General features: G+C 39.5%; 1 protein-coding gene across 2 annotated transcripts in view; it reads right to left on the reverse strand.

Annotated features, from left to right (window-relative positions):
• Window positions 1–10713: 10713 nt before the first annotated feature.
• Window positions 10714–13406, reverse strand: part of MOSPD2 (motile sperm domain containing 2) — a 35598-nt gene continuing 32905 nt past the window's right edge. Inside the window, exon 15 of one of the 2 annotated variants that reach the window (XM_081126713.1) lies at window positions 10714–11477. In XM_081126713.1, coding sequence (XP_080982839.1) covers window positions 11436–11477 — 42 coding nt within the window. In that variant the 3' untranslated portion in view covers window positions 10714–11435. Of the gene's footprint in view, window positions 13316–13406 lie in introns of both variants that reach the window. The other variant, XM_081126712.1, reaches the window with a different exon arrangement.

Genomic DNA, 13406 nt, shown 5'->3' on the forward strand with positions numbered 1-13406 from the left:
CCAATTAAAATAGCAGATGTGGTTGGCAGATCCCTTTGCCATTTCTTTCTGCCTTTAATGAGGATGTGATTCCAGGAGCTGTGGCAGCCATCTCGACAACCTTATCTGGGAGACACTCCCTCCAGACACTGTTGTTGTTGTTTTTTGTTACTTGCCACTAAAAGCACTCCTGTGACTAGCCCAGAATGACAGATCATTACTATATCAGTTAGTCTTACGTTTGTACACACACAATATTTGAACAAGAGAGATATTTTCTGCCCTCTTATGCAGAGAAATATTTAGAAATATGGAGTCTAGGCTAGAGTGGCAGTTACCACAAGACACCGGGAACGCTGCTGTTTCGACCATTCTCACTATATGACTTTTATCCTCATGATAGTTGCTGAAATTCCACCCATCGCTTCTGCACTCCAGGTCAATAGGCTGTGGGCGAGGAAGAAAGTTTCCTCTACACTCAGGTTCTTTTCCTGGTCTGATCATTAAATCTACATGAGACAGAATAACAAGGGTAAATAAACAAATTTAATTATCTACGTATCCTGAATGCATGAGAGTTTCCGAGAGAGAGGGAAAATGAGGTATACATGGTGTTCTGAGCTATGGAGGAGGTGAGGTGACCAGAAGCTTCAGAGGGGAGGGAGGTCATTGCAGGATGGTAAGAAGAGCAGATGTCATAAAAAGTTATTTCTGGCAATAACTCCTATGGCGAGACCTCTAAATTAAATTCTTTAAGGAAGAGGTAAAAGTTTCTTATGACCCTGCAGGGTTTTGGTTGCCTTTAGCTCAAAAGAGTCTGTGTACCACAGGGGTACATCTTGGGATGACTCATTCTGAACTCGTACAAGGCCACTTCCTAATTTTTAAGGAGCCTTCCTTGAAACCCCACACCAAGAGTCTACAAACAGTACACTGGCCAGGACTTGTGACATATTTACACCTTGCTGGGAAGGAGGCTAGGTAATGTATTTTTTTCTGGATTGCCATGTACTAAACTAAAAACCAGGACTCTATGACAAAGTAAGTGGGAAAGAATATATATTTAATATCCATCTCTCTCTGGAAGATTCCTCCACAATCAGATTTGCATTTCGGAAAGATCATTCTGATAGTAGTGTGGAGAACAGGTTGTAGGGAAGGAGACAAGCGGTAGGCAGACCATCAGTGAGGCAGTGGAATATTCTAGGACAGGGATTGGACACTACAGGCCATAAGCTAATTCAGGCTACCACTTGTTTTTTTTGTTTGTTTTGTTTTTAAATATATCTATTGATTTCAGAGAGAGGAAGGGAGAGGGAGAGAGATAGAAACATCACTGATGACAGAGTCATCGATCGGCCACCTCCTGATGCCCCCCACTGGGGACTGAACCCGTGACCCGGGCACGTGCCCTGCCCGGGAATCGAACCCCAATCGCCTGGGTCACAGCTTGATGCTCGACCACTGAGCCACTCCGGCCGGGCTGTCACTTGTCTGTTGTAAGTAAAGTTTTATTGCAACATAGGCCACACACTTAGGCATTGTCTGTGGCTGTGTAGAGGAGGAAAAATCTTCTTCCTTCTACCCTTCCAGGTTCTTGGCTGAGAACTGTCCTGTATTCAGAGACAGACTGATAGGCAAAAGCAAGCTGAAGTTCGATAACATAGATAACTCCCGTGTACAGGAGACTGTGGAAAACTGAGTAACTCCTGAAGCGGCCCAAGCCAGCACCTTAAATACTACCCCCAGCTAAAGGTAAAAGAAGTTTTTCAGGATGGGGGCCAGTTATGGGACATGGCCAGGAAAAGGAAACATAGGTAAGGTTGCTGTGCAGGTTTCAGTTGGTGCCTCCTCCACTCCCAGGGAGGCCTGGAGCCACCTTTCCGTCCTGGTACAGAGGGGACACATGAGGATATTTCCCTTAGGAATGTGAACGTCCGTTACAAAGGGGGAACTTCTACTCTGTTTGCAGAGATTCTCCTGTGTCTGCTGGTTCTCAAAAATAATCAGCTCAAATGTCCTCTCCACAACAGTTACAACAAACAGTGTTAATATGTGATATCACGGATGTGTTAACTGACCTTGTTGTAACAACCATTTCATAATATGTGTGTGCATGAAATCGTCATGTCGTCTACCTTAAACTGAGACAATGTTATCTGTCAATTATCTCAATAACCCGGGAAAAGGTTATTAGGTGCATTTTTGCATTAAGATATTTTCAACTTACGATGGGTTTACTGGGACTTAACGCCATCGTAAGTCTAGGAGCATCTGCCCTCTGGCATGAAGTGAAGTACTCAGCAGAATTTCTGTCTTCAGAGAAACATCAAGATGGAAAATACGACTGGAAAAGGAAATGCCATTAACACAGAGAGGCAGGCTGAGATGAAAGGGTTATGTGTGGTTATCTCCAAGTCTGCCAATACTTTAAAAATGCCGTTAGCTTTAAATATACTTACAAGCAATAAAGTCCCCTAAGTTAGGATACTCATACTGACCTTGAGGTCTGCTTGGATTTGCCTTTTGTGAAGAAAAGCCAACAAAGCCCGGTGTGTTCCCTGGAGGTGGTAACTGCCTAGGGGCCAGGAGCCCAGGCTCGGAACTGTGTGTGGGCTGGCTGAATCCTGCTGAGCAGAGAGCAATAAGGCTGGCTCTCATGGTGAGCTTTCATCTCAGTGAACTGCAAAACTACTTCACATATTTAACAGATCCACAGAAAGATAACAGACAAATATTGTTCCGGATACAGATAAGAAGGAAGGGGGAGGCAGACGTATGCAATCTGGTCCTGACTAAATTGCAGGGGGTAAAATAGGATGTGGAAATGCAAATTCACAGAAGGTTCTTTGAGACTGCATGTGGGTTTTATTTTTAAATTTGTTTTTTAATTGATTTGAGAGAGAGAGGAGAGGAGAGAGAGAAACATTGGTTCGTTGTTCCACTTATTGATGCATTCACTGGTTGATTCTTGTATGTTCCCCGACCAGGGATCAAATCCACAAAATTGACTCATTGGGATGACGCTCTAATCAACTGAGCTACCACTCCAGGGTAAGACTGCAGGTAGCTTTTAGTTAAAATACACACTCTGCCATATTCAATTAATTTTACAAATGCAATTTAGAACATGAGACTATAAAGATCTCTACTGGGCTTTATCAGTAGATCGGCCCTTCCTTTGAAGCATTACCTGTGGCTCTCACTTAAATTTCCATTGCAGGCTGGGTTTATAGGCACAGAATTCCTTGAATGTGCACTAAAACTCCCAGCACAATGTTTTCCAAAATGTGTTCTCAGGATACCTAGTCTCCAGCTATATTGCTTGGAAAGGGATTGCATGGTTTTAGAAATTTGAGAAATACATAATATTCTTGGAGATTTGTTATGCACATTAGTACATGAAAAAATCTGAGAAATTCTCTGGAGGGGAAATTTTAATTTTGTTTAACAGTGTTTCTCAAAATTATATGACAATGGAAACATTTTGGCCCAGAGTAAACTATGGAATTAGTGCTGTAAGGGATTTCCTTGGGGAAATACAGGCCTATAGAGAGAAATGAGCCTTTGAGAAACCTCTCTGCCATAGTCATATCTGTTTTGAGGTGAGTAGGATAAGAAAAGCTGGGGAAGCTCCCTGCTCATTAAAAATGTGGGTGAGTCCAAACACTGTCTGCTCTAGTGTCCAAGACAAATTACAGAAGGAATATCTTTGTAAGGCTTGGAGAGACGATGGCCCTCCTGACCTATAATTTCCTTTGGGGCTGCAGACAAGGTATTCTAGGTTCCTGGAGAGCAGATACTGTCTCTTTTACTTACCATTTGCCCTACAGCACCAAAAGCTGTGCTTGGTTAATATTAATTGATTGAGATACATGGGGGGGAAAGCTAGAAATGAAGAAGGCTAGCCTAGGACTTCAGGATAGTCTGTTTTTTAAATCCCAGGAATTAATTCCTTTATCAGGTAAGCTCCACTTATTTGGCAGGTATGTGCTAGGTGATGGGGACTTGATGGTGAACACTATCCCTTTCCCTGTGGAGTTTATAGTGTAATGGCGAGAGAGACATTAATAAAAACCCCACAGATATCTCAGTATAAGCTGTAAGAAGTGCTATGAAGAAGACATGGTGGCATCATGTGAATATCTAATGGCATCTTAGATCACATCCTTGGAATGAAGCATACATAATATTTTCTTTTTTTAATAGGGATATAATTGACATAATTGACATATAGCATTGTATTAATTTCAGGTATACAACATAACAGTTTTATATTTGCATATATTGCAAAGTGATCACTTCAGTAAGCCTAGTTAACATCCGTCACCACACATAGCTACAAAATGTTTTTTGGGGAACATTTAAGATTTACTCTCTTAGCAACTTTCAAATATACTGTTATATATAGTGTTATTAACTATAGTTATCATACTATACATTACATCCCTGACTTATTTATTTTATAAGTGGATAGTTATACCTTTTTTGGTATAAAAATTTGTACCTTTTGACCCCTTTCACCCATTTTACGTTGCACATATGTGACATCATACATTATTTGTCTGTCGTTGTCTCACTTATTTCACTTACCATAACACCCTCAAGGTCATCCATGTTGTCACAAATGTCAAGATTTTATTTTTTGTGGCTGAATAATATTTCATTGTGTGCATGTATATATATCTCACATTTTCTTTATCCATTCATCCATTGGTAGATACTTAGGTTGTTTCTATATCTTGGCTATGGTAAATAATGCTGTAACGAATATGGGAGTGTATATATCTTTTTGAATTAGTGTTTTCATTTTCTTCATTCAGATAAATATCCAGAAGTTGAACTGATGGAACATATGGTAGTTTTATTTATTTATTTTTTGAGGAGCCTCCATACTGTTTGCCCTAGTGGCTGCATCAATTTCCATTCCCACCAACAGTGAACAAGGTTCCCTTTTCTTCACATCCTCACCGACACTTGTCTCTTATCTGTTTTATAATAGCCATTGTAACAGGTGTGAGGTGATATCTCGTTGTGGCTTAGATTTGCATTTCCCTAATGATTAGTGATGTTGAGCATCTTTGCATATACCTGTTGACCACTTGTATAGAAAACTATTCAGATCTTCTGCTCATTTTTAAATCATATCCTTTCTTTCTTTCTTTCTTTCTTTCTTTCTTTCTTTCTTTCTTTCTTTCTTTCTTTCTTTCTTTCTTTCTCTCTCTCTCTCTCTCTCTCTCTCTCTCCCTCCCTCCCTCCCTCCCTCCCTCCCTCCCTCCCTCCCTCCCTCCCTCCCTTCTTTCTTTCTTTCTTTCTTTCTTTCTTTCTTTCTTTCTTTCTTTCTTTCTTTCTTTCTTTCTTTCTTTCTTTCTTTCTTTCTTTCTTTCTTTCTCTTTCTTTTGGTATTTAGTTGTATGACTTCCTTATGTATCTTGGCTATTAGCACCTTATCAGATATGACTTGCAAATATTTTCCCCCATTCCATAGGTTGCCTTTTCATTTTGTTTTTGATGGTTTGCTGTGCAAAAACTTTTTAGTTTGACATAGTCTCACTTGTTTCTTTTTACTTTTGTTGCCTTTATTTTTGGTATCAAATCCAAACAAACAAACAAACAAAAATCATTTTCTAGACTGATATCAAGGAGCTTACTGCCTATGTTTTCTTGTAGGAGTTTTATGGTTTCAGGTCTTACATTTTAGTCATTAATCAATTTTGAGTTAATTTTTGTGTGTGGTGTAAGACAATGGTCCAGTTTTATTCTTTTGCACGTGGCTATAGTTTTTCCCAGCTCCATTTATTGACGAGACTGTTCCCTTGGCTTCTTTGTTGTAAATTAATTGATGATATATGTATGGGTTTATTTCTGGGTTCTCTTTCTGTTTCATTGATCTATATTTCTGTTTTTATGCCAGTACCATACTGTTTTGATTACTTTAACTTTGTAATATAATTTAAAATCAGGGATTATGATGCCACCAGCTTTGTTCTTCTTTCTCAAGTTTGCTTTGGCTATCCAGGGTCTTTTGTGGTTCCGTACAAATTTTAGGATTTTTCTATTTCTGTGAATAAAATGACATTGGAAATTTGATAGGAATTGCATTGACTCTGTAGACTGTTTTGGATAGTACTGACATTTTAACAATGTTAATTCTTCCAGTCAAGGAGCGCAGAATATCTTTCTATTTATTTGTGTCTTCTTCAGTCTCTTTCATTAATGTCATAATTTTTGGTGTACAGGTCTTTCACATCCTTGGTTAAATTTATTCCTAGGTACTTTATTCTTTTTGATGCAATGATAAATGGAATTTTCTTAATTTATCATTCTGATAGTTCATTATTAGTGTATAGAAACAAAATATTGCATATTGATTTTGTATCTTGCGACTTTACTGAATTCATTGATTAGTTCTAATAGTTTTTTTGGAAGTCTTTAGGGTTTTGTCTATATAATACCATGCTTTCTGCAAATAGTGACAGTTTTACTTCTTTCTTTACAATTTGGGTGCCTTTAGTTTTTATTTCTTGCCTAATTTCTCTGGCTAGGACTTCTAATACAATGTTGAGTGAGAGTGGGAAGAGAGGGACCTTTTCTGAGCAAATGATGAGCTGAAAGTCAATGTGAAGAGGTAGGTGAAGGTGGGAGGTTGAGGTAGAGGAGAATTCCAGGCAGAGAGATAGTATCAGGCCATAAAGAAGGAAAGAGGGGGGAATTAATGAGGCAGAAAAGGGATGGGAGGGCCAGATCATTCAGATGTTTGTAGGCCCTGTTAGGAAATTTAATCATGGTCTAAGATCCATAGAAGCCACTTGAAGGCTTTAATCTGGGGAGTGATAAAATGTGCACTTTCAATGGGTCCTGAATATCCCTGAATGTAATATGGAGATAGAACTGCAGAGAGTCTAAGGGGTTGTCCAGACACTTCCTGAGATTGTTGCAGAAGTCCAGGTAAGAGATACTGTAGATAAAAGAAGGGGCACTGGCAGAGGAGAGGGAGAGAATTGGAGAAGGGAGGGGCCCTGTGGGGTGAAGAATAAAGGTCAGGCTTATAGCTGGTGTGGATGGAGGGTGGTGCCACCCATTGAGATGGGGGCTTGAAGACTAGGTCCAGGGGAAGATCATGAGTTGTTTTGATATTTTGTGATGAATACCTGGAACTGCTGAGTTGACAGTAGAAACATGTCTAGACTTAGAACAGGGAGGTCTGGTTAGAATATCCAAGGGTTAATGGCTTACTGATGCTAACTGTAGTCCTGGGTGGGAGGAGATCGCCTGTGGAGAGAGGAAAGAGCCCAGTTCTAACTTTAACATCTTGAAGACTTGGTGAATGAAGATGAGCCAGTAAAGGGCACTAAGGAGTGCTGGTGGGAGAAGAAAAGCAGGAGTTCATTGTCTAAGAAACCTAGTGGTTGGTAGCCAAATGCTACTGTTAAGAGCTCACTTCAAATTCAGGCTGAAGCAAGTCCATTGATGAGGTGACAAGGAGGTAATTGCTGGCCTTTAGCAAGTGCTGTTTTGTTAGAGTGATAGAAATAGGCATTAGAATGGATGGGAAAACAGGGAGTGAGATGGAAGTGGAGATATGGTGAGGACCCTTCCTAAAGAGGTTTGTCTAAGAGGAAGACCAGATTTTAGTTCTGACTTTGGCCCTATGTGAGCAACCTCACTTATATGTGGCTCCCGGTCTTAGAATCTACGCCACTCGATGTATGTCAAATAGTAAATATGTTTTTCTTTCCTTCTCAATTCTCTGGTGTCTCTTAAGAGAATCTTGCTGATGGTGAGTCTAGTTTTAGACACAATGCATTTTTTATTGCACTACATTACACCCCCCCCCATACAAATCAAATACTTTATCTGGCGTCAAAATTAAAGTTTGGACTCACCAAGCTATGGGTTACTATTTCTATTGTGGCACCTTCCTCATGAATTTTCAGGGGAAATTCTCACTATATTCAATTATATGCTAAGGACTGACTTTAGAATGTAACTCTTCTATAAGACATACCCCCACATTTAGTGACTAAGCTCTTAAGTCATTTAAAAGATCCCAGAGAAGTAAATACTGGATTTGCAAGGAAGTTTTATTTTTTTACATCAGTTTCCTTTTATCTCTCCTTTTATCAACTTATCAGTCAGCCACATTTAAAAAACTAAAATCAGTAGACTGTGTCATACTATTATTTTTGCCCCTAATAATAACCTCCTCCCTCCCCACCCTGCTAAAAGGAAGTAGCTAGAGTCACAGAGTTAGAATATTGAAAAAGTACCCCCAAAACACGTTTGACATTTAGTTTGTAACTGAGAAGAGTGATTTGGTATTTGACTCAAGTTGCTCAAGCACATTTGCCTCTCAGTGGGCAAAAGCAGTGCAGGACAAATGTAACTGCAAATATAATGAGGTGTCATACATAGAATGAATCTTCATGATAGTGTTCTAGTGAAGGCTTAATGCAGAAAATATAAAGCAATATTGGAGTGGGAAAGACAAATGATTCACTTCTTTGTTATAGTCCCAGGTCCAGCAATAGGGGACAGGCCTACTATTAGTATTGAAGTTTCTTGCAGTTGGAAACAAGAATACACATCTGAATTTGTGGGGCAACAGCAAGTCCATGCAGGACAATTTGGGATGATTTTCAAAAACGAGTGAGATTTTCAACGCACATATGTATATACAGAGCTCTAGAATGACGGGAGAATTCGTAGGGGACTTTCTGGGGTAATAGAAGTCAAGTCACTGGCATTTGGTCCAGAGTACATTGGAATCATGATGCAAGTCTCTGTAAGGACTTTTTTCCTTTCTTAGTTTGAAACTTTGTGTGTAACCACCTTCACAGAGCAAATTTATGTCCAAGAAAACTAATTTAACCAAATGGATTATTCCAAAGGAAAAGGGAAAGTTAAAGAAAACTTACTGTTTTTCACTAGAGCTTTGTTTACAAAAGCACGTAATTACTGGAAGTCCCCTTGGCCCTAGCACATGAACTTATCATGAGAATGTGTCTGAAGGGATTTTTATGATTAAATAAATGTTTAAAATAGTGGTGACATGCTTTCCCTTAATAGTTTATTTATAAAAGTTTGAATACTTGTACACACTGAGCTATGAGACTGAAGAAAGCCAACTGCGATAGAGACATACTGTCCCCCAGGCTGGTCATTGGTGCTTAACATAGATGTTCCAGTCTATTTCCTTTCATGTGGAAGATATTTGTGAATTCAAAACAGGAAATTAGACTGGTAAGTTCTCTGACCCTTGGTTTCCTGGTCTGTAAAATGGAGGGACTAGTTTGGATGAGCTTGCAGGTCCACCCAACACTCTGTATAACCCTATCCACTTAAGCGGGGGCCAGGGCTAGTGATTGTGAATGTGAATGGATAGCACTCCTATGACTTAGGTTAGCTTATACAGCAGAAGGTATTTTGCAGATGTAATTAAGGTTCCTAATCAGTTACCTTTGAGTTCATCAGAAAGAGGATTGTTGTGGGTGGGCCTGACCCAATCAGGTAAGCTCTTAAACAGAACTGGGCCCTTCCTGAAAGAAGAGATTTGGAGTGGGAAAAGGTCTAGGAAGCTGGGATGGAGGGAGGTGGAGACATCAGCAAAGCGAGGCCAGCCTCTCCAGGGCCGCTTTGAATGCATTAGTTCCTCTCACTCTCCCATCAGACCTGTGAAGTAGTTCCATGATTATCAGACTCACTGAGGGACGAGGGAACTGAGGCTGAAGGTCAGTTAACGTTCCCAAGTCACATAGGGAGCAAGTGGCAGGCAGTCTTACTTGAGAGCCCTCTCTCTTAACCGCCATTGCCTCTGTTGGAACAAATGGGGGTTTCCATTCTGTCCTCGGGCCAGGGAGAGAGGCGCAGCCCTGTGCCTCTGGGGGCCCATGTTGTTCTGACATCAGGATACCTTGAGTTGCTGGTGAAAGTGTAAGGGAGAAAGAGCTGAAGATTGTTGTAAAGTAACGAGCTTCCCCACAGGAGCTCTTCCTAGAAAACTGTGGCCTTTAAGAAAGGAGACCACAGACACCACAGTAGGTGTAGCACTTCTTGTTAGGTTACCCTTGTCTCTGTAGCACAATTTTTATCTTCTCTGATGGTTCTGTATCTCTACCTCTTTTTCTGATCAGCAGACAGACCTGTCCTATTCATTTTATTTCTCTGGAGCAGTAGCTGACATTTGGACATTGTTTCTTCTAGTGGCAAGGGGACCATGCCGACAGTCCAGGGCCTCTTCTCTCTTCACGGCATGAAGGTGTGTGCAGTGGGGGGAGGTGGGACAGCTCTGGCGATAGGTTTCAACATGGAGCCCCAGCCAGGACGGCGAGTCCAACGCTGTGTGAAGGAAACAGCTCCAGCGAACGGCAGCCAGACCCCGACCCGGGGCCAGGAAAAGGGACACGCTAAGGACAGGTCACCTGATAACACAAATGCATCTTCGGAAGCTTGCAGGGATGTCTTTATAGAAATGCAAAGCGAGTGTAAAAGAAATTAATATGAACTGTTAAAGGTCAGAGTGAGCCTGAACATTGGTTTTAAAACGCTTTATCAATTAGAGACCAGAGATTTTTCCTGATGATATTTATTTCATAAATGCAATTATTTTCTAAAACATATTAAAATAGAAAACATGTTCTTTTGATCAATTTATACAAAGAAAATACCAATATAGTAATAAAAATACTGAAAATATATGAAAAGCACCAGAACATTAGAGAAATTACACTGGCAACAGTTTTAGGAATATACTTTTTTGCAATTGTACAATAAAGTGCTATTAAATCCAGTCAAAATTAGTGGGAAGATATAAAAAGTTATGCTATTATTATGAAATTTGAGGCTAGGTTTACCAGCAATTGCATTTTCAGGCAACTTGCAGATCAAACTAATGATATATCATTAATGTTTTCATGCAGAATCTATTAATTTCCATCCTCAAGTGAAAACAATCTAAATCTATATATATGTTGGTTCTTGGTAATTTGGTCATGAAAAAGTAATGACATGATTCAAAATAAAATAATTGTAGAGTACCAAAAATAATCATACAGATGTGATTAAATAAAACCAAATGAAGACAGAATAAAATCACATGTAAATATAGTGATTAAGACAAGTACAAAAGTTTAGATGCCTTTGATTTTATAGTAAGTTTTCAGTAATTTTGCTTAGTCACACTTAACAGACACACAAATGTTAACAAGATATGTTATTAAATTCAACTGACCAGACATTGAGGAAGAAGGTTTTAGTAAATCAATGTAATTTTCATATGAAACATTAAAGGGACACTGTTAGGATAAAACATTTCCAATTTTGACTAATTATTTCCTCATTTATTTGCTGAGGAACAAAAAACATACATTTTGGGATTTGATTATATTAAAGCCAGGAATCTAACATATAAGGGAAAACCACTGTGCACAAACACAGGGGGATACTACAGATAGTACTTAGGGTGGACTGCAGTCACTTTCACGTCTGGAGGTGGCAAACTGAAACAGAAAAACCCAAATTAAGAGAAAGTATCAGACCAGTGTCCTTTTAAGGTTTATTTCATAGGCCAGTTCTGAAGGGACTCTTTTATATGGTTCTTCATAACTCAGTTTTGGACTCATCAGCTTCTCTAGATGAAAACCGTCAACACTACACTTCAGAATAAATAAAGAAAATCTCCACACATGGCCCAATCGAAACTCACAATTAATTTTACAGGCAGACTATTTCTCCTTTCCTATAAAGTCGATTTACATGTAAACTGACATGGACTGAAACTGGTTATGCTAATGAGAACAAACTAATTCAGTAGCCTCTGCTCCTCCAAGGTGTTTCTTTTTAGGAATTTAGGAACCGTCTGGGTACTACTGTGACGAGGCAGAGAATCAGGCAAGTCACTTAGTCCTGGTCTGAAGGTTTACAGCTCATCACGAGTTGGTTTTTAGTCTTAAATGGAGAACTGACACTTGAGTGTTGCTTCTTTTTCCTTTCACCCTTATAGATACTCCACTCTTTGGTCAAGTTCCCTTTTCATGGCTGACTTTAACAAGGAACTGAAATGTAAACGAATTATACTGCCATGCACCTCAAAAACTAACTTATCAACATTTTTATCTAACCCCTTTCATTTAAGAAAAGAGGGTGAATATGAGGCAAAAGAGGACAACCAGGCCTTTATACTACATGAAGCAAATAGGTGAGGGTCCAGCCATAGTGAGCAACATGAAAGGGCATCAAAAGACTGGAAAGTAGAACTGGAGAGATTTTCCCACTGGACATCATTAACAGAATTCAAAGAAACCCCAACCAAACTCAGTTTTCAAAATTCTACTTAAATAAGAATGTTCATAAGAAACTCCGAGCCCTGGCCAGTGTGGCTCAGTTGGCTGAGCACTGACCCACGCACCAAGGGGCCGCCGGTTTGATTCCCGGGCAGGGCACGTGCCTGGACTGCGGGCTCCATCCCCGGCAGGGGGTGTGCAGGAGGCAGCGAATCCATGTTTCTCTCTCACACTGATGTGTGTCTCTCTCTCCCTCTCCCTTCCTCTCTCTAAAAATACAAACATATTTAAGAAAAAAGTCTGAGATTAATAGAAGGCAGGTTGTTAAGGAAGACAAATAAGAAAGGCAAAAGGTGGCTTGGCATTAAGTAGTTTTACATTCCAAAAGAATATTGACTACCATCTGGAAGTAACTCTCAAAATTACAGTCATGATTACAGAAATTACTCTGTATGTTTTTCCCCAATATACATGTTCTATATACACAGTATAGAAAAGCTAATAAGTTGGCTCAGCTATAATAATTATGTTATAAAAAAGCAGATTACATTCTTTTGGCTGCAACAAAGCAGGTTATAATTTTCGGTTCTGCTAATATATACACATGATAAAACTCAAGCTTTAAAAGTATTCAAATCCAAAGAAAAAAATAAGTTATATCTAAAGTATTAATTTACACAGCAGATATGCATTTAATTATTTTACTAACCAGCTATACTCTTATCAATTTCTTAAGTGTTTCTTTATTCTAACAGTTTACTTTCAAGACATGTATCTGTTCCCCTTTAAATGTTGCACATTTCCTTTCAGGAAGCACAGATGTGTGACACTGTTAGTAGCATGGTGGAGAAGTTCTGGGTCCTGCTTTATCCAGCTAATGGACGAAAGAGTCATGTTTCCTACCAAGCAGCACTTCTTTAGCTGTACAACAAATAGAAGAAAGAGATGACAAAAGCAAGCAAGAGCGCTGTTAAGGAAAGCAGCAGCTGCTGGAACCAGATACAGCGCTGAACTTGGTCTTCAAGCTTTCTATTGCTTTCTAGTAAACGATTGAGCTAAACGGAAAAAAGGATGAGAGATTTGTATCAATAAAACTGGACTTCAATCATGTGAACAACAAACAGGCATATCAGGAACCCAAACGTT

This window comes from Miniopterus schreibersii (assembly GCF_964146895.1).
Source record: "Miniopterus schreibersii genome assembly, chromosome: X".
NCBI classification, from domain to species: Eukaryota; Metazoa; Chordata; class Mammalia; order Chiroptera; family Miniopteridae; genus Miniopterus; species Miniopterus schreibersii.